General features: G+C 45.0%; 1 protein-coding gene and 1 pseudogene across 6 annotated transcripts; both read left to right on the top strand.

The window, feature by feature from the left end:
• The first annotated feature begins 14,375 nt into the window (after positions 1–14,375).
• LOC131837456 (U6 spliceosomal RNA) lies at positions 14,376–14,470 on the top strand (annotated as a pseudogene).
• Positions 14,471–15,006: 536 nt separating this feature from the next.
• On the top strand, positions 15,007–18,116 carry SDR39U1 (short chain dehydrogenase/reductase family 39U member 1). Of its 6 annotated transcripts, none has more exons than XM_059181801.1 (6): positions 15,007–15,131; positions 15,444–15,550; positions 15,648–15,730; positions 16,104–16,225; positions 16,977–17,120; positions 17,372–18,116. In XM_059181801.1, exons 1-6 carry the CDS (start codon positions 15,116–15,118, stop codon positions 17,782–17,784), a joined length of 885 nt encoding a protein of 294 aa, XP_059037784.1. In that variant the 5' UTR covers positions 15,007–15,115; the 3' UTR covers positions 17,785–18,116. The 6 variants fall into 6 exon arrangements, with proteins under 6 accessions (XP_059037784.1, XP_059037780.1, XP_059037783.1 ...); XM_059181797.1 differs by having other exon boundaries at positions 16,887–17,120; XM_059181800.1 differs by having other exon boundaries at positions 15,035–15,121; positions 16,887–17,120.
• The last annotated feature ends 763 nt before the right edge of the window (positions 18,117–18,879 follow it).

Below are 18,879 nucleotides of genomic sequence, written 5' to 3'. Positions count from 1 at the left end.
AATGTTGGAGCCAAATTCCCCTCCGCTTGGACTTGGTCATTCACTTGTAACAAACAGATCATGGTCAAAGCAGCTGTATGGATCCTCCAAGTCTAGGTGGGTCTTTAAAGGCATTGAGGTTTCAATCTTACTCTCTTTAGATCACTAGCTCCAAGGAAGCCAGCTGCCATGTCATAAGGACACTCAAAGGGCCCTACAGAGACATCCACATGGCAAGAAATTGAGGTTTTCTATCAACAACCAATAACAAATGAAGGCCTCCTGCCAAGGGCCAAGTGAGTGAGCCCCCTTGGGAAAAGATCCTCCATGTCCTCCTGACCATTATCTTGGCCATAACCTCATGAGAGACCCTGAGCCAGAACCACTCAGCTAAGCTGCTCCCAGATTTCTATCCCACAGAAGCTGTATGAGATAATAAATATTATTGCTGTTGTTTCAAACCACTAAGTACGTTTTTTAAGATTTTATTTTTTTATGTCATCTCTCCACCCAACGTGGACTCAAACTTACAAGCCTGACATCAAGAGTCGCACACTCTACCAAATGAGCCCGCCAGGCACCCCTCAAACCACCAACTTCTGAGATAATCTGTTAACAGCAGTACAGAACTAACAGTGCTAGCCTACAGCGAGGTGCCTGGGCAGTAATGACTATGGCAGATAACCAAGAGATGAGCCTAAGGGGAGAGTTACCAAGCCCTGTACATTCCATGCTGTTGGCCAGAAGAGAAGCCGAGTGTTCCTCACTCTCCTAGGGGACATTCTGGAACACTGAGATCAAGGTAAGGACCATGGGTATCCTAGGCAGAAGATATGGCACCCAGGAGCATGGGAGTTCATATCCAAACACCATCCCCAGAGGCCTGGCCTAACCAGTCATGTCTCAGCCAATAGCATGCAACATGCAAAGGCCAAATGAGAAGACATTCTTCCACAGAGGATGACAGTGCCTAGACCAGAGATCTACCCCCAGGTGTCCAGCGGGGAGAAGGGAGAAGACAGAGGAGGTACTCTGAAAGACTGAGAATCTACTCACAGGAAACTGAGTGAACTGAGGACTTTTAAACAAGAAATGAGAAAGTTACTTTGGTTGGGTAAGTTCAAGTTTATTCCACTGCCAAAGAGAAGTGTTCATGAACTAGTTGAGTTCAGTTATAAAAAAAAGTTCTGGGACACCTGAGTGGCTCAGTCGATTAAGTGCCTGACTCCAACTCAGGTCATGATCTCAGGGTCCTGGGATCAAGCCCCATGTCAGCCCCAAGTCTGCGGCAGGCTCTGCACTCAACAGGGAGTTGCCTTCTCCTTCTCCCTCTTCCTCTGCTCCTCCCCCTACTATGTTCATGCTTGCAAGTTCTCTCTCTCTCCCTCAAATAAATAACTAAAATATTTCTTTAAATTACATTTTAAGTAATGTAATGTGCACAAGTAATTTGTGCATATCTGAGGACTATACATTTTCAAACCACTACATATTCTTATTTCAGACATCTAAAAATTAGAAAGGAAGGGCGCCTGGGTGGCTCAGTGGGTTAAGCCGCTGCCTTCGGGCTCAGGTCATGATCTCAGGGTCCTGGGATCGAGTTCCGCATCGGGCTCTCTGCTCAGCAGGGGGCCTGCTTCCCTTCCTCTCTCTCTCTGCCTGCCTCTCTGCCTACTTGTGATCTCTCTCTGTCAAATAAATAAATAAAATCTTTTTTAAAAAAATAAAAATAAATAAAAATTAGAAAGGAAAACAAAACGAATGTCCATGTATCCACCACCTCACCTAAGAAGTCAGTCCTCCCACTACTCCTCCCTGACTACTTCCCCACTCACCCCCACAGGTAAATGCTATCCTAAGGTTTTATTCATTTTCACTTCCATGCATTCCTTTTTTACTTTAACTGCAAATCTGTCTCCTCAATAAAAAGTGCATTATTTTGCCTACATATAATCTTAAAATAAATAGTATCATATTATAATTACTTTCCTGCAACTTCCTTTTCACTTTAACATTATAGTCCTAAGATTTACTCATGGTGAAATCTGTAATTCCAGAGTATCTACTTAATTCAATTTCTTTTTTTTTTTTTAAGATTTTTTAAAAAGGTTTTATTTATTTATTTGACAGAGAGAAAGATCACAAGTAGGCAGAGAGGCAGGCAGAGAGAGAAGGATAAGCAGGCTCCCCATTAAGCAGAGAGCCCGACACGGGACTCAGTCCCAGATCCCTGAGATCATGACCCAAGTCGAAGGCAAAGGTTTAACCCACTGAGCCACCCAGGTGCCCAATTTCTTAGTCTGTTTAAATGTACTATGGATACTGATTATTCCTATTACCTTATTTTGAGCTTTCCAATTTTGTCTAAGCTTTCTTTTTTTATTGTTTCTTGATAACTGTTTTGAATTGATTCAGTTATTGTCTCTACTGACTTGGAAGTGCACATTTTATTTTTAATATGTAATAGTACATTTTTCAAATGTATATGTCACAAAGTTTAATATTATTCATCATTGTTATCCTTCCCCAGCAACTCCACTCCAGCTCCATTATTGGTGACTCATATTTTAGTTCTGCTTCAATTTTTACCCACAAATCAAATATTATTGTATTGCTCTATGTAGCCAATATCTGTTTATATTTACCCATCTATTTACCAACTTTCTGAACATTATTCTCTTGCTTCTCACACCTTCCTTCTGAGGTAATTCTTTCTTCCTAACAAAATTTGTAAGTCTGATGATAGCAAATGCTCTTTTTGCCTTGTCTAAAAGTACCCTTGGTTTACCTTCATTCTTGAATGTCAGTTTGTAAACAATTCTAAGATGGAAATTATTTTCTCTTCACATTTGAAGGTTTTATTATATTATTCCACTGGCTTATATTGTTGTAGTGAAGGTGTCTTTTGCCCATTTAACTGTTATTTCTTTATAGATAAATCTTTTATTTCTGCCCTCTTTTAATACCTCTTCTTTGTCTTTGTTTTTATGGTTTTTCTTTTAAGATTTTATTTATTTATTTGACAGAGAGAGTGGGTGGGGGGGGCAGAGAAGCAGGCTTCCCGAAAGAAGGGAGCCCAATGTGGGGCTCGATCCCAGGACCCTGGAATCATGACCTGAGCTAAAGGCAGATGCTTACAACTGAGCCACCCAGGTACCCCTGTTTTTATAATTTAATTGTGGTATGTCTATGTATGAATTTTTTTTATTCCACTTGAGATTCATTTTGCTTATTGAATCTGAGTATTTATATATTTCATTAATTTGGAAAAATAATCAGCTATTATCTCTATGAATATTTTCTATGTTCCCTCCTCTGTCTCCTCTCTTCTGACACTCCCAATAGAAGAGTTTGAATCAAGGTGGGTAGCTCAGTTGGTTAAGCATCTGCCTTAGGCTCAGATCATGATCTTGAGGTCTCAGGGGAGTCCTGGAGGGCTCCTGGGATTGAGCCTTATTATGTTGGGCTCTCTGCTCACCTGTTGGGCTCTCTGCTCCTTCTCCCTCTCCCTCTGCCTGCCACTCCCCTTGTCTGTGCTCCCTCCTTCTCTCTCAGTCAAATAAATAAATAAAATCTTTTTAAAAATATTGAGGGAGACAAACTATAAGTGACTCTTAATCTCACAAAACAAACTGAGGGTTGCTGGGGGGAGGGGGTTTGGGAGAAGGGGGTGGGATTATGGACATTGGGGAGGGTATGTGCTTTGGTGAGTGCTGTGAAGTGTGTAAACCTGGTGATTCACAGACCTGTACCCCTGGGGATAAAAATATATGTTTATAAAAAATAAAAAATTAATTAAAAAAATAAATAAATAAAAATAAATAACAATTCAAAAAAAAATAAAAATATTTCCCTTTTCTAAAAAAAACGAAGAGGAAGAGTTTGAATCTCTCACTTTATCTTCCTGTCTCCTACCCCCCTTTTTATATTTTCTACCTTTTTGTCTATCTGTGCTTCATTCTGGGTAATGTCTTCAAATCTAGTTGGTTATCTCTTAACCAAATCTTAACTAAATCTATTCCCTGCTGTCTAAACTCACTCACCACATTTTAAAATTTCAATCATTTTATTTTTAATTTTTGGAAATTCAATTTGGTTTTTTATCAATTCTGCTGGAATTTTTTTGATAGTATCTTGTCTTAGGATACCTGGATCATAGGTAAACATCTGCCTTTGGCTCAGGACATGATCCCAGGGTCCTGTGATCAAGCCCCCATCAGGGCAGCAGGGAGCCTCTCCCCCTGCCTGACACTCCACCTACTTGTGCCCTCTCTCTCTAATAAATAAATAAAATCTTTAAAAAATAGTATCTTGTCTCTTTCTTGTGTTTTTAATGTCTTCTCTTGAAAAATTTTAGACTTCATGGTTCAAAATTCTGTATCTCATAATTCTAATATCTGAAATCCTTTTTGGTCTAACTCTACTATGTGTTGTTTCAGCTGACCCCTCCTCAGAGTGGCTTGTTTCCTTGCGTGTTTTATTATTTTGGATTGTGTGCTCATGATTGGCAGGATTATATCAGTTAGGACCCTGTGAAAACTAGGGATGATTTATACTACTTCCTATCTGGAACACCTAACTTAAAGTTTTGGCCTAGGGCTTCCCAGGCCAAGCGGGAAACAATTCATTCAAACTCCATATCTATAGGAACACCAGACAATAAACACAACATCTCAGAGAAGACAATTTTGTTTTTACAACCAATTCTAGCAGACAGCCAAGCCTATACAAACAAATTTCCTTATCACATTCTTTGATACTAAGTGGGCTTTTTTAAACATATTTTAAAAGATTTTATTTATTTATTTGACAGACAGAGACCACAAGTAGGCAGAGAGGCAGGCAGAGGTGGGGGGGGGGGGGATGCAGGCCTCGATCCCAGGACCCTAAATGGGCTTTTTAAATTCACTTTTTCCCTCAGGCCATAGCCCACCAAAAGCTTTATGCAGGAGTCCCAGCATCTGGGTCACCCAAGCATCTGGGTTGCTGAGACTTACAAACAACCAGAAGGTAGCCTCAGTTCAAAGACATGTGTTGTTTTTGTTCTCTAAGGATTTCTCTTATTTTCTAGCTACCTTCAACATGCATTTAAATGGAGATATGTGGGGGCACCTGGGTGGCTCAGTGAGTTAAGCCGCTGCCTTCCGCTCAGGTCATGATCTCAGGGTCCTGGGATCGAGACCCGAATCGGGCTCTCTGCTCAGCGGGGAGTCTGCTTCCCTCTCTCTCTCTCTCTGCCTGCCTCTCTGCCTACTTGTGATCTCTCTCTGTCAAATAAATAAATAAAATTTTAAAAAAAAATAAATGGAGATATGTGAAATTTTATCCTGTATATCCAGGAAAATTGCAATGGGTTTTTTTAGAGATATATGCCACCAGAGTGTCCTGCCCACACTTTTTAAATCATTCAGTTTGCAGTGCATGTGGAACAGTTTGGAGAAGAGACGCATGCAGAAGCTGGGAGACCTACAAGAAGCCTACTGCATAAATTTATACAAAAGAGGATGATAACTTAAAGAAGATTGGTTTTAGCAGAGATAAACAGAAATAGATGGATCTGGGAGATATTTAGTAAGTAAAATCAACAAGGTTTCAGACATCCAAAAAGAAATGTCTAGTGTGAAGTTTTAATGGGGGTTAGGAGGTCAGAAGAGAGATTCCAGCTTCATAGGGTATCAGGAAGTCTGAAAAACTGGTAACTAAATTTGTTACCAAAACTCAGACTACTGAGCCAATGTCTGAGACACCAGTTTTGAAGCAAAGAAAGTTTTATTATCAGAAGAACAGCCATTTCCAAAGCCGCCTCGTCCTGATGAGCCTAGGGACTGCTTACACACCCTTGGGGAAGGAGGTGAGTATGTGAGAGGAGGGTGAGGGGTTTCTTGAAACCCTGAATGAGGGAAATCTGGAGGTATACATTTTTCCAGAGAATGAGGGGTCAATCGGGACCTGATACATCAGGTACATCAGATCATTTCAAGACAAATGTTACTGTCCAATCCTTAGTTTTGTACAGTCAGAGGGTAAACAGGGAGTAGGGGTGGAAAAGGCAAATTTATGACTGATAATGTTACGGAACCTGGACTGGATCCTGATGGGAGAACCAAGTGGCACTCAGAGACTTTGGAGGATTGGAGGTTTATTTAACACTGGTGAGCTCAGAGGAGACTGTTCTCCAAAGGTCTGAGCCCTGATCACGAGTAGGGAGGGTAATTTATATCCTTCTACTTCCACATTCTTGGTACTTTTGGTTCACTCAGGAAACAAAGTAGGAAAGAAGCAGCAGGAAGGGCTTTGAGACAGGGACTAGAACTCCCTTGCTAGGGAGTTGGAATACATTTTTTTCCTTATCATTCCCTCCTTTGATGCCCCTTTATTTTTTTAAGATTTTATTTATTTGACAGACAGAGATCACAAGTAGGCAGAGAGGCAGGCAGGTTGGGGGGGTGGGGAGCAGGCTTGCCGCCAAGCAGAGAACCCAATGTGGGGCTCAATCCCAGGACCCTGGGATCATGACCTGAGCCAAAGGCAGAGGCTTAACCCACTGAGCCACCCAGGTGCCCCTTTGATGCCCCTTTAAACACCAAATTTAGAGGTCATCATTATCATCTACTATGGTCCAATACTGCAAGGCTAGTATCCGGGCAGTGGCTCACCTGGTAACAGTGTTTTCTATGAACTTAGCAATCCATCTTAAGGTTCCTAAGGCTGCCCAATAAGCAGTAACAATAACAAGTTTCTGAGAGACAGTCCAATCAGAAGGGGAGGCAGCATCAATTCCGACTCCTGAAGTGAGGAATATTGCACGGACGATAGGGACTAGGGCAAACAGATGCCCATCAGTCGGTGGGGTCTCACTGAAGGTGGAGCCAGAGGGGTCCATAGGATCTGGTTGGGTTCCTACTGGTGTGATTCACCTGACTGGTGAGCCTTCTTTACTCTAAAGTGGTGGGTCCATTGGGTGACACCTGAGACCTTGAGGGCAGTAGGGGTGCTTAGAACAACAGTGTGGGGCCCTGTCCACTGTGGCTTGAGGGGGTCCTTTTTAAAGCTTCTTGGGAGATGCACCTTAGAGTTTCCCCTGGGGCTTGGAGGTGTTGGGACACTTCAAGTCTCCAATCTGATTGAGGTCTCCTCCAAGCCTGCTTATTATGGGAGATGGCCTGCCATAGAGCCTCTGAGATGATATACCTGCGGGAATCTTTTAAATCCAGTTGACTAAAATAAATAAGATCAATGACCTCCAACAGTCATGCTCCATAGAAGTATAATGCTCAGGTCCAGGCATAAGAGTAGATGGGTTTAAAGTCTGACAGGTTTTCAAGTGTAGCCTGGTATTTAATAAGTTGGCCTCCATCATCCATTGGTAGTGGCCTTTGGTTTTTAAGACTCTGGACCAGGGGCGCCTGGGTGGCTCAGTCAGTTAAGCAGCTGCCTTCAGCTCAGGTCATAATCCCAGGGTCCTGGGATCAAGCCCCACATTGGGCTCCTTGCTCAGCGGAGAAAGCCTGCTTCTCCCTTTCCCTCTGCCTGCTGCTCTGCCTACTTGTGCTCTCTCTCTCTCTCTCGAATAAATAAATAAAATCTTAAAAAAAAAAAAAAAGTGGGGTCAGGGGCACCTGGGTGGCTCAGTGGGTTAAAGCCTCTGCCTTCAGCTCAGGTCATGATCTTAGGGTCCTGGGATCAAGCCCCACATCAGGCTCTCTGCTCAGCAGGGAGCCTGCTTCCCCCTCTCTCTCTGCCTGCCTCTCTGCCTACTTGTAATCTCTCTCTGTGTCAAATAAATAAAATCTTAAAAAAAAAAAAAAAAAAGAAAGGAAGGAAGAAAGAGGGGTCAGGGCACCTGGGTGGCTCAGTAAGTTAAAGCCTCTGCCTTCGGCTCACATCAGGGTCCTGGGATCGAGCCCCACATTGGGCTCTCTGCTCGGCCAGGAGCCTGCTTTCCCCTCTCTCTCTGCCTACATGTGATCTCTGTCTGTTGAATAAACGAATAAAATCTTTTAAAGAAAAAAAGAAAAGAAAAGAAAGTGAGGTCATCCATTATCCAAGTCACATAGAACTGGTCAAGGTGATAAGTTATACAATTTCTGGGGAATCAATCCCTTTTTCCAATTACTTAATCATATGCCATGGGGTCATATTATTATTATCCCCACAAAATAAAAACAAGAAGATTGTCTAAATGAGCCATCGTGCAACTTCTCTGAAGTTTACCTCAAGTTGTCTAGCTTAAGTAAACAAAAAACATTTAAAGACAGTCAAATTTAGAATTTACAGCCACAAAGGTGGGTTATTTAAACATAATTTTTCTCTCTAAAATAACCCTCATTTCCAGAGATAGCCAAATCAGGTCTAATTTATTTGAGAAACAAGTCCAGTTTTAACAAACTTGGCCTAATTATTTACATAAGCTCAGCAAGAACAGTGATTGATCATATAGATCTTTTAGAATCTGCTTTGCTGGAACTTTATAAGGCATCTCTAGGTTGAACTTTTTAGTAGCCTCTCCAGGCTAGAAGTCAAGCCAAGTACTTGCCATCAGACATCCCTGCAATACCTGTAAGATTTTGAAAGATTCCTCTTCCTGAGGTCCCCAAAGTATCCTGAGGTTCCTGCACCTGCCAGGAAGTGACATTCTTTACTCACCTGGTGAGGTTGCTGAGAACTCTGTAAGTAAGCTATCAGGTCAAGAGCTCCAAGGTACTTTATGGCTCCAGTTTTCCTAAGTCAACCTTAGCTCCTTAAAGCTGTCTGGTCATATCTGAGTCTATGCAGGTCTTTCTCAAATAGGACATTCCAGTCAAAGCCTTGGTAAAACAACTAGTGTTTCCAATGGTGTCCTGTTACAAGGAGAACAGGTTCTTTTTCCTTTTTTTTTTTTTTTTTTTTTTTTAAGAGAACAGATTCTTACTGAACTTATTATGCAAATGACCAGGACTGCCATGGAAGAAGTTATACTTACTTACTGAGACCTTTTGAGTTTCAGAGGCTTCAGATAGGGAGAAAAGTTGAATGCTTTAATTTGCTTACAAATGATTATTTTATCATGTTTCTGTAAGTCATAGAAATCTTAAGTTTCATTAATCAGGAAGAGTGAGCATTAAGGAACCAGCAAGGTTTTTCAAACAAGGATCACGAAACTATAATTGTCTTTTTAGTACATTTAGTCCCATGTTACTGACCCTTATTCAGTTTGAATGCAGCTTTTACTCAGTTCTGGAAAATCTTACTCATTTGAGTTCTGATCTTAAAGACACTGAATACCTGTATTGTCCTAAAAGTCCTTTATATGAGCCTCCTTAAAGAAGAAACTCATTTTACAAGAGAATTAGAACAATTATAAATGACAAAAACTCAGAACAGACATGGTTATTGATCTGACAGGAGAGTTCACTATGATACGATTGACAAGGAAACTCAGTTATTCTGTGACACATAACACTTCAATATCCAGAACCAGAACATTACATACCAAACAACCAAGCCTAATTAGTCAACAAGACTGTGTTCTGATTTAAATCTTGGGGAAGTTTGTTAAAACCTTAGAGAGTTTTAAAGCACATCCCTAAATAGGATTAGGGGTGTTAAAGACCTTTTAAAGGCAAGACATAGAAACTAGTTTTTCTAGGCAAGCAGAGAGAAAACAACTATTTGCCTTTTCTTATCAAAACGGACCAACAACTGGAGAATATGTTGTCTTTTTGAACAGACAGAAAGCTGACTTACAATCTTATACCAGTGCCTTTAAAATTCATTCATTTCAATCTTAGTCCATCCTGACCACATCTAAAATTCATTTCCAAAGATTTCCTTTCACAAAACTTCTACAACTTTCCTTTGCATTCACATTTTGTCCCAAGCCATTTCTTTCCAAATAATCATCTCATTTAAAACAAAATTACCTTCTTTTTCCTCCAACAAATTCATTCCCATTCCTTATCTTTCTTACATATCTCCTACTTTTCCACATACAGAGTGGTTTCACTTATTTCCATCAGTTTTAGTTACAGTTTAACAGAATTTTTCACTCTTTAGAAACCTTAATCTCCCATGAAGACTAAGGAGTAACCAATCGTGAACTGTTACACCCGAATTCTTCAGATGGCAAATTTGTGACTCAGTTAAGCACAAAACATGCTAGCAACAGATTTAAATATCCTGTTTCTTTTTTTTTATTTCTTTTCAGTGTTCCAGAACTCATTGTTTATGCACCACACCCAGTGTTCCATGCAATACATGCCCTCCCTAATAAATATCCTTAGTTTCTTTGCAGTAAGAACTCAAAAGCACAGACCTATCTATGTCCAGTAATTAGTGACTTAGCACTTTATCCTATTTGGAAAAGACCTAGATGTCCAATGAATTCAATTTCATTTATCATCCAAGCAAAACTTGAAAGTAAAGACTTTGAAAGCTATCTTAACAATTACCCAAGAAAACTTTGAGACAATTATCCATCAGTGTGGTCATCTTTTTGCTAACAAATTGCCACAGAGATAACACGAGGTTATTTGACCTTCAGTAAACCTTGATAGAGTAAAAGTTTCATGTTTCCTGCTGATAACTAAAAGACATGTCCATCTTAATTAAACCAACTGGGCACCTGGATGGCTCAGTCATTAAGCAGCTGCCTTCGGCTCAGGTCATGATCCCAGGGTCCTGGGATTGAGGCCCACTTCAGGCTCCCTGCTTGATGGGAAGCCTGCTTCTCCCTCTCCTGCTCCCCCTTGCTTGTTTTCCCTCTCTCTGTCAAATAAATAAATAAAATCTTTAAAAAATAAAACCAACAGGGGCGCCTGGGTGGCTCAATTGGTTAAGCCGCTGCCTTCAGCTCAGGTCATGATCTCAGGGTCCTGGGATCGAGTCCCGCATCAGGCTCTCTGCTCAACAGGGGGCCTGCTTCTCTCTCTCTCTCTGCCTGCCTTTCCGTCTACTTGTGATCTCTCTCTGTCAAATAAATAAATAAAATCTTTTAAAAAAATAAAAATAAAATAAAACCAACAAACTTAGTTTAAATACTGAATTATGTTCCACCTGGATCCTCCCCATGGTCAGTTTTCACCTGAGACACATGAGGAAATCTGGAGTGGCCGGTGTTAGGTACAACGGGTGCTCTTCTTGCTCCTTTACAGTGAGGGGAGAAGGAGCCATGGTGCCTACGGCACCAAGGATGGTCCAGAAGCCAGTAATACAGGCTGCACCCAAGGTGGTGCAGAAACAGGAGAAAGGGGATGGGGAGGCAGAAGAGACAAATTGCTGCCAGAAGGCAGAGAAAGGGTTCCTAGTTCAGGAGCTCATCAGCTCCAACAGAGGAGCAGACGCCATGTTCTCCCACCAACAAGGCGGTATACGTAGTCCATGTCAGGCCAGAGAAGACAGGGAATTTCCCGGTAACAAATAAAGTTTCAGCAGCTGCTTGGAAATATTCCTTAAAGTCCCTGTCCTGGGAGTGCCTGGGCGGCTCAGTTGTTAAGAAACTGCCTTTGGCTCAGGTCATGGTCCCAGGGTCCTGGGATCCAGCCCCACATCCAGCTCCCTGCTCGGCGAGGGAGCTGTTTCTTCCTCTCCCACTCCCCCTTCTTGTGTCCCCTCTCTGGCTGTGTCTCTCTGTCAAAAAAATAAAGAAAAATCTTTTTTAAAAAAATCCCTATCCTAAAGGACGCCTGGAATCATGACCTGAGTGGTAAGCAGATGCTTAACCAAGTGAGCCACTCAGATGCCCCCCTCCATGCACCCCCACCCCCCATCCTCACAAAACCTAAGTGTGAGAGATCCTGTTATTTTACATCCTGTTTCTGTCTGGATCAAATTTCCTGTACACTTTCAAAGCTGCTAAATCAGATATCTCCCCACACATGCCACTTAGAAAAAGCAGGAGCACTATCTTCTTCCAGTTCAGCTTTAGGCCCTAGGTCAGAGGAGGACTGTAGTCCTGCACTTCTCCCCTCATCCCCTCAGCTCCCCCTCCCACCGACCCCCATGTTTCTTGACGGGCTCCTCCTTATCCAGAGCCCATCCTCATTGCTGCCACTGATGCCCCCTGGGCAGGGCCTCCCTGATAGGCTTTGCTTCCTTACTGCCTTTGTGCTTTTTTACTTGGGTTACAAATATCCTACTTTGGTCCTTCCTATTAGCACAGAACTGGACCCATGGGGGCAGAGTTTGGGCTATCTGAAGCCAAGAATCAATATATGGGAATTGGTCAGTGTGTCCGGGAGTCCTGACCATAATTTTTTAAATGACCTGGACAGTGGGTAGGTCTTTCAGCACCCTCAGAGAGCCAGTTGACCCTCCTTGTGTTGCTAGCTCTAAAGACAAACAAAGGGTGGGTGTCCCTCTAAAGGAGAGACCAGTCACCCAAAGGAGACTCATTCCAATTCACATAATGTGCTTAATTTTCCAGGAGACATTTTTATCCCATTGTGTCCCAAGAATCCCTTCTTAAAATTTTCCAGCATATAGTCTAAGACCATAGGCTTTGAAGAGCTTCCACCCATGAAGAGCAGGGACTCTCTTGTCCACCCTGTGTGTCCCCTCCCTGTGTCGCTGGCTCTAAAGACAAACAAAGGGTGGGTGTCCCTCTAAAGGAGAGACCAGTCAGACGCCCACCTGTCCGCCCTCCCAGAGGAGACCTGGGTGCCTCTTGGCCATAGGGAATCCATATAAAACCCGGACTGGTGCCCCAAAGAGGCTCGCCTTAGAACTTATGAGGTCACCACGGAAGCAGATTTGGGCCCACTCAGACTCTGTAGGCTTCTGGGGACCCGAAGTGTGCCCATGGATGTAGCCACAGAATCAATCCGCCCAACAAGCCAAGTCAAACTACACATTCACTCACGCATTCATACTGAAGTTATTGCAGTTCCTTCCACCCTGGGAGGCCCTACCTGTGAAACCTCTAAGAGGTCTCTGGGAAGTGACACAATCAAGCCCACCTGTCAGGGTGGAAGGGGAAACTGATCACTTCCCAGTGATCACTTTCCCAGTCAGGGAATCAAATGTTATGGAACCTGGACTGGATCCTGACGGAAGAACCAAGCAGCACTTGGAGACTTTGGAGAACCAGGGGTTTATGTAACACCTGCAGGCTCAAAGGAGACTGGTCTCCAAAGGTCTGAGCCCTAAGTATGAGCAGAGAGGGCAATTTATACCCTTCTACTTCCGCATACTTGGTACTTTTGTGCCTGTGGGAAACAGGGTAGGAAAGAAGAACCTGGAAGGGCTTTGAGACAGGGAATGAAATTCCCTTGTTGGCTTGATCAGCCATCTTAGAGTAGTTTTTCGCTTACAGTAAGAGATGCTAAAACACAATAAAGTCAGAAACAAAACAGAAGGTAGAGGTAAGTTAATAAAGCAACTAATACAACTATGGTTCCGCTTAGGTGTCCAGACTCAAATTCACCAACACAGATAATTGGGAAAAAATGCAGAGGGAAAAGAGGAAGGTCTTAGGACCCAGCTTTGAGAGATACCAACATTTTAATACCAGCATCTTAAGAAGCAAGAAACTGAAAAAGACGGGTGAAAGACCCAGAGAGAGTTGTGGCCCTTCACTGAGACCAAGGGGAGGAAGTGTCCAGCAAGTGTTACAAGAAAAATTATTGAAAACCGGGCATTCGGGGCACCTGGGTGGCTCAGTGGGTTTAAAGCCTCTGCCTTCAGCTGGGGTCATGATCTCAGGGTCCTGGGATCAAGCCCCGTGTCGGGCTCTCTGCTTAGTGGGGAGCCTGCTTCCTCCTCTCTCTCTGCCTGCCTCTCTGCCTACTTGTGATGTCAAATAAATAAATAAAATCTTTAAAAAAAAAAAAAAAGAAAGAAAGAAAGAAAACCGGGCATTCACAAACTGTGGAAAGAACCAAGATGCCCTTCAGTGGACGAATGGATAAGGAAGATGTGGTCCATATGGAGTATTATACCTATGGAGTATAATACCTCCATCAGAAAGGATGAATACCCAACTTTTGTAGCAACATGGACAGGACTGGAGGAGATTATGCTGAGTGAAATAAGTCAAGCAGAGAGAGTCAATTATCATATGGTTTCTCTTATTGCTGGAGCATAACAAATAGCATGGAGAACAAGAGGAGATGGAGAGGAGAAGGGAGTTGAGGGAAATTGGAAGGGGAGGTGAACCATGAGAGACTATGGACTCTGAAAAACAATCTGAGGGTTTTGAAGGGGGAGGGGAGGTTGGGGGAACCAGGTGGTGGGTATTAGAGAGGGCACTGATTGCATAGAGCACTGGGTGTGGTGCAAAAACAATAAATACTGTTATGCTGAAAATAAATTTAAAAAAAGAAAAAAGAAAAGAAAACCGGGCATTCGTTTTGGTGACACAGGAAATTGGTGATATTGCCGTGAGAGTTAATGAATGATACAAGCAAAAGACAGAAATGGTGCTCGCTTTGGCGGCACATATACTAAAATTGGAACAATACAGAGATAAGCACGCAAGGATGATGCGCAAATTCGCAAAGCCATTCCATTTAAAAAGAAAAGAAAAAAAAAAAAAAAAGACTGCCGTGAATCAGGAGTAGAAAATGGACACCATCCCTCCGAGAAGGTTGGTTATGCAGACCAAGACAGAGAGAGGGTATTAGCATTGGAAGAAAAGGACTGGAGATGTTATTTTAAGAAGAGGGGAACTTTAGATTATTCAAAAGAAGACAGGAAGGAACCGGAAGAGAGAGAAGAAAAGAGAAGAGGCCGGGTGGAAAGAAATCCATAGTACTGCGAATTCTCTTGCATTACTACTGATCCACCCGGCTGAATGTTTCCGCTTTCGGCCAAGGGGTTTTGAGGGGTTGGTATTTGTTTTGGATTGTTCCCGCACTAAAGCCTTCCCTCCCCGGCCCGCTTCCCTTCTTTCCCCGCCCACTCGGTCTCCACCTACAGCCCCGGTCAGTCCCCGCCACTCCTAGCAAAGAAATATACTGCCGGCCCTATGAATTCTTCCGGGTCGCCAGGCAGGGCCACGCCCAGTCTCAATCTTGCCCGGCCGCCCATTGGAGCGCGCTTCCCGAAAGACGCATGCGCACAGAGGACGTAGTCGCTTCCAAGATTGGGCACCCCCCCCACACCACCACCACCGCCGCGGCCACCAAATCTTGCGCAAGCGCGTTAAGTCCTGGTCGCTATGCGGGTGCTTGTGGGTGAGGGAAGGCGGAAAGGGAGAGTCGGGGGCGGGCTTATGGGAAGGTTGAAACAAAACAGGAGAGGCGAGAGGCGGTTTCTGAGGGAGGGCACTAAACCGTGCACAGGTGATCGTGCAACAGCCTTGGCCTCCTACCCCAGGAAGCCGATTCTCCCCAGTCTCTGTGACCTGTGTCACCTCTGCATCGCGGGGAGGGGACGAGAAGGAGGGGAGAAGTCTGGAATCAGATGGGATGGCAGCAGAGGAGGGAGCCGCATGTGGGGACGGAAGGCAACCCGGAGAGGATAAATTCCTCGTATTTTCTGGTCAGGTGGCGGGACGGGCTTCATTGGGACAGCGCTAACCCAGCTGCTGAAAGCCAGGGGCCACGAAGTGATGTTAGTCTCCCGAAAGCCGGGCCCCGATCGAATCACGTGGGTATGTCCATCCTCTGGAAGCTGTAGGGGAAGGTCTGTTTTGGAGGCGCAGGGCGAGCCCCCACGCCCACCCCTCAGCACTGTGTTTTCCCTGACAGGATGAACTTGATACGTCGGGGCTGCCCCACTGCGATGCCGCTGTCAACCTGGCGGGAGAAAACATCCTCAACCCTCTCCGAAGGTCAGCCAGGCCCTGAAGCTGATATCCATATGAGCAGAGGGAGGACTGTGTGACCCTGATGAGAACCTGCGAGCTGTGGAGAATGGAGATGTCAGATTGAGAACTAAAATCCAATCCCAAACTCCTCATCCCGCCCCACTTCCCTACACACCCACCTGCCCTTCTGCCCTCTCGGAGATTGACTTTGGTCCTCACTGATAACCAAGGATGCCCAAAATATATGCCTTTTCTCTATCCAGGAGAAATGGGCCATTTCTCTAAAGCACAATGTGGGTTTTTGCTAGAAATGGGTCTGGATGAGCCCCAGGGAAAGAGGAAGGGGTATGTGTGTGTATGTATTTAGTGGCTCATTTCCCTTTTGTTTCTCCTGCAGGTGGAATGAAAGCTTCCAAAAAGAGGTTCTCAACAGCCGCTTGGAGACCACCCAGATACTGGCTAGAGCCATCAACAAGGCCCCACAACCCCCCCAGGCCTGGGTCTTAGTTACTGGCGTAGGTATGTCCCAAATCACACACACACACCCCATATTAGCCAGAGGAAGAGAGGCCGCAGAGTGAGGGGCTAGCTCAAGCCCTTCTAGCTCCACATGCCCCAGAGGACTGGTCTTTTCCAAGCACAGGAACTTCCTAGGCCCTCCATCCATGCATATTTCTCTGACCTTTGTGTACTTTCATTGAGAAATGGGGATCCCTAGAGGAAGAGGGGATAGTGGTACTGCTCCTGATGCTGGAAACAGTCCCCCCTACTCCCAAGTCCCTTGCTTGTCACAGTAAAGTTCTTTAGGAACAGAATTCCTGATTCTTGTATTTCACCACTGGGACCGGACAGAACATGTGTCAGCCACTACTCTGTTTTGCTGTATTACAGCCTTTAATCCTTATAGGAACCCTAAAGGTAGGTGTTATGATTCCAATTTTAAAGATGCCAACAGAGAGCTTATATACCTTGTCTGAAGTCACAGGCTTAATGGCTGAGCTAAGAGTAGATCTCAGGTAGCAGATCCCTAAGTCTTTGCTCTTAACCACTACAATCTAGCAGCCCTTCAGCTTTGCCCTGCAACTAAAGATAAGTTACCCCAGCACAGGAATGGGTCAGCCCATGGAGCAGCTCAAAGGGAAAATATCTATGGCTTTGTCTTCCCATGGGAATATCCCAGGGGCCAAGGAGGGTGAGACCAAGAAGAACATTGCCTGGTCCCGAGGCAGGACTGGGGACTCGGGGCAAACCAGTGCTGTTCCACTGGCAGCTTACTACCAGCCCAGCCTGACTGCAGAGTATGATGAGGACAGCCCAGGAGGGGACTTTGACTTTTTCTCCAACCTGGTAACCAAATGGGAAGCTGCAGCCAGGCTTCCTGGAGAGTCTACACGCCAGGTGGTGGTACGCTCCGGTGAGAACCCGGGCCTGGGCATCAGACAGGTTTGGAATGTCTTCCCTGGGCTGGGCACATGGGGGAGTCAGGGGAGCTGAGCTTCCAGAGAGTGAGAGGAGGCTGCCATTTCTGCCCAGTCTGCAGGTGGGAGGACGGGAGGCCCCAGAGAGAGCTAAGGTAGGTGGCATGGGGAAGGGGAGACTGGAAGGAACAACGGAACTGCCTGGAGACCAAGGAGCCTCCTGTCTTGTCCCTCTTGCCTGCTCTAGGGGTTGTGCTGGGCCGTGAGGGTGGTGCCATCCGTCACATGCTGCTGCCCTTCCGCCTGGGCTTGGGGGGCCCCATCGGCCCAGGCCATCAGTTCTTCCCCTGGATTCACATCAGGGACCTGGCAGGGATCCTGGCCCATGCTGTTGAAGCAAGTCACGTGCAAGGAGTCCTGAATGGGGTGGCTCCAGCCTCCGCCACTACAAATGCTGAGTTTGCCAAGGCCTTCGGTGCTGCCCTAGGCCGCCCAGCCTTCATCCCTCTCCCCAGCATGGTGGTGCAAGCGGTCTTTGGACGAGAGCGTGCCATCATGCTGCTGGAGGGCCAGAAGGTGGTCCCACGGCGGACACTGGCCACAGGCTACCAGTACTCTTTCCCAGAGTTAGGGGCTGCATTGAAGGAAGTCGTAGCTTAAGTGGGGAGGCTCCTGGCAGGGCCTGAAGCCTGTCCCTCTACAGAGGCTTCCTGGTTAGAGACTGAATAGGCCCGGGTACTCCAAGACCAGAAACCTTCTGGTTCTTAGGGATTCCTCTCCCCACCTTCCTTGTTCTCTTGCTCTGCCTTACTTAACTGAGAAACTGTCCACTGTCTCAAGGCAGCTCATCAAGTTGGGTCCTTCACCTCTTCAACTCCTTGTAAAAGAATTTCCAAGTTTGGTTTCCCTACATGTTCCATTACTGTCCCTGGTGTCCTTTATGTTGTGTAGGATCCTCTGTGACTGAGGCAATAAAGATAAATTATCTCACAGGCTTCTGTTTGCTTCTTTGGCCTAGATTCTTCTGGAATTTACATCCAAGAAAATGCCAGATGACTCCTCTATGTGGGATTTTGAACCTTATAATGGGCAGTATCTCCCTTCTTGGTCCCTTCATTGCCAAGAGCTGGTAACAAATCTGGGGTATGAGGCTAACAATAAAGGTGGAGACTAGAAAATGAGAAAAATGATGATCTGTTAACAGTGGGTTCTGTGGTCCCTGCATACTTGTCCACATAGTCCCATTAGGGTGCCATCAGAGGAAGAGACAAGGCCACAGTCTAGAACAGCCTTCAGTCTGTCACTGAACAGCAGTGAATTAATAAAGCAATCACATGCTAGTCTTGGGTCATCAAGCTGCAGTAGGACAAAGCCAACATCCCTGTCTATAAGAAAATGAAGACTTGCCTCTCATCTGACTGGGGCCACTTGGAACCAGCGGTTGCCCTAACACCCAGTTTGGGCCATATTAACCAGTCTCCTTTCTACCCAGAGGACTGTGGGCTGTCTTTGAGTCACTGTCACCCCCTAACAAAGTTTCCAACACACCTGCCCCCAGCTCAGGTCAATAGAGGCTAGTGGTACAAAGCAGTAATGGGGAGGAGGGGTGAAGACACTGGGACCCACAGATTCCAGCCATCACCCAGCTCCCCACACTGGAACAAAGAACTGAGGTGGCAGTAGTCAACTCGCTGTGCCTAAGAAGTCACAGCCTGGAAAGGACCACGTCCCGGGACTTGTCAGAGTCCAGACAGC

This window comes from Mustela lutreola, chromosome 7 (assembly GCF_030435805.1).
Source record: "Mustela lutreola isolate mMusLut2 chromosome 7, mMusLut2.pri, whole genome shotgun sequence".
NCBI lineage: Eukaryota > Metazoa > Chordata > Mammalia > Carnivora > Mustelidae > Mustela > Mustela lutreola.
Note: the sequence above shows the minus strand (reverse complement) of the source record. Positions and strands in the feature narration are given on the sequence as shown.

Bases quoted from the DNA above. Each gene is read 5' to 3' on its own strand.
- SDR39U1 (XM_059181796.1), top strand. From the start codon at position 15,170: ATGGGAAGGTTGAAACAAAACAGGAGAGGCGAGAGGCGGTTTCTGAGG. The intron at 15,240-15,443 runs GTGATCGTGCAA...TTTTCTGGTCAG, and splicing joins GGGCACTAAACCGTGCACAG to GTGGCGGGACGGGCTTCATT. The intron at 16,226-16,886 runs GTATGTCCCAAA...GGAATATCCCAG, and splicing joins GGTCTTAGTTACTGGCGTAG to GGGCCAAGGAGGGTGAGACC.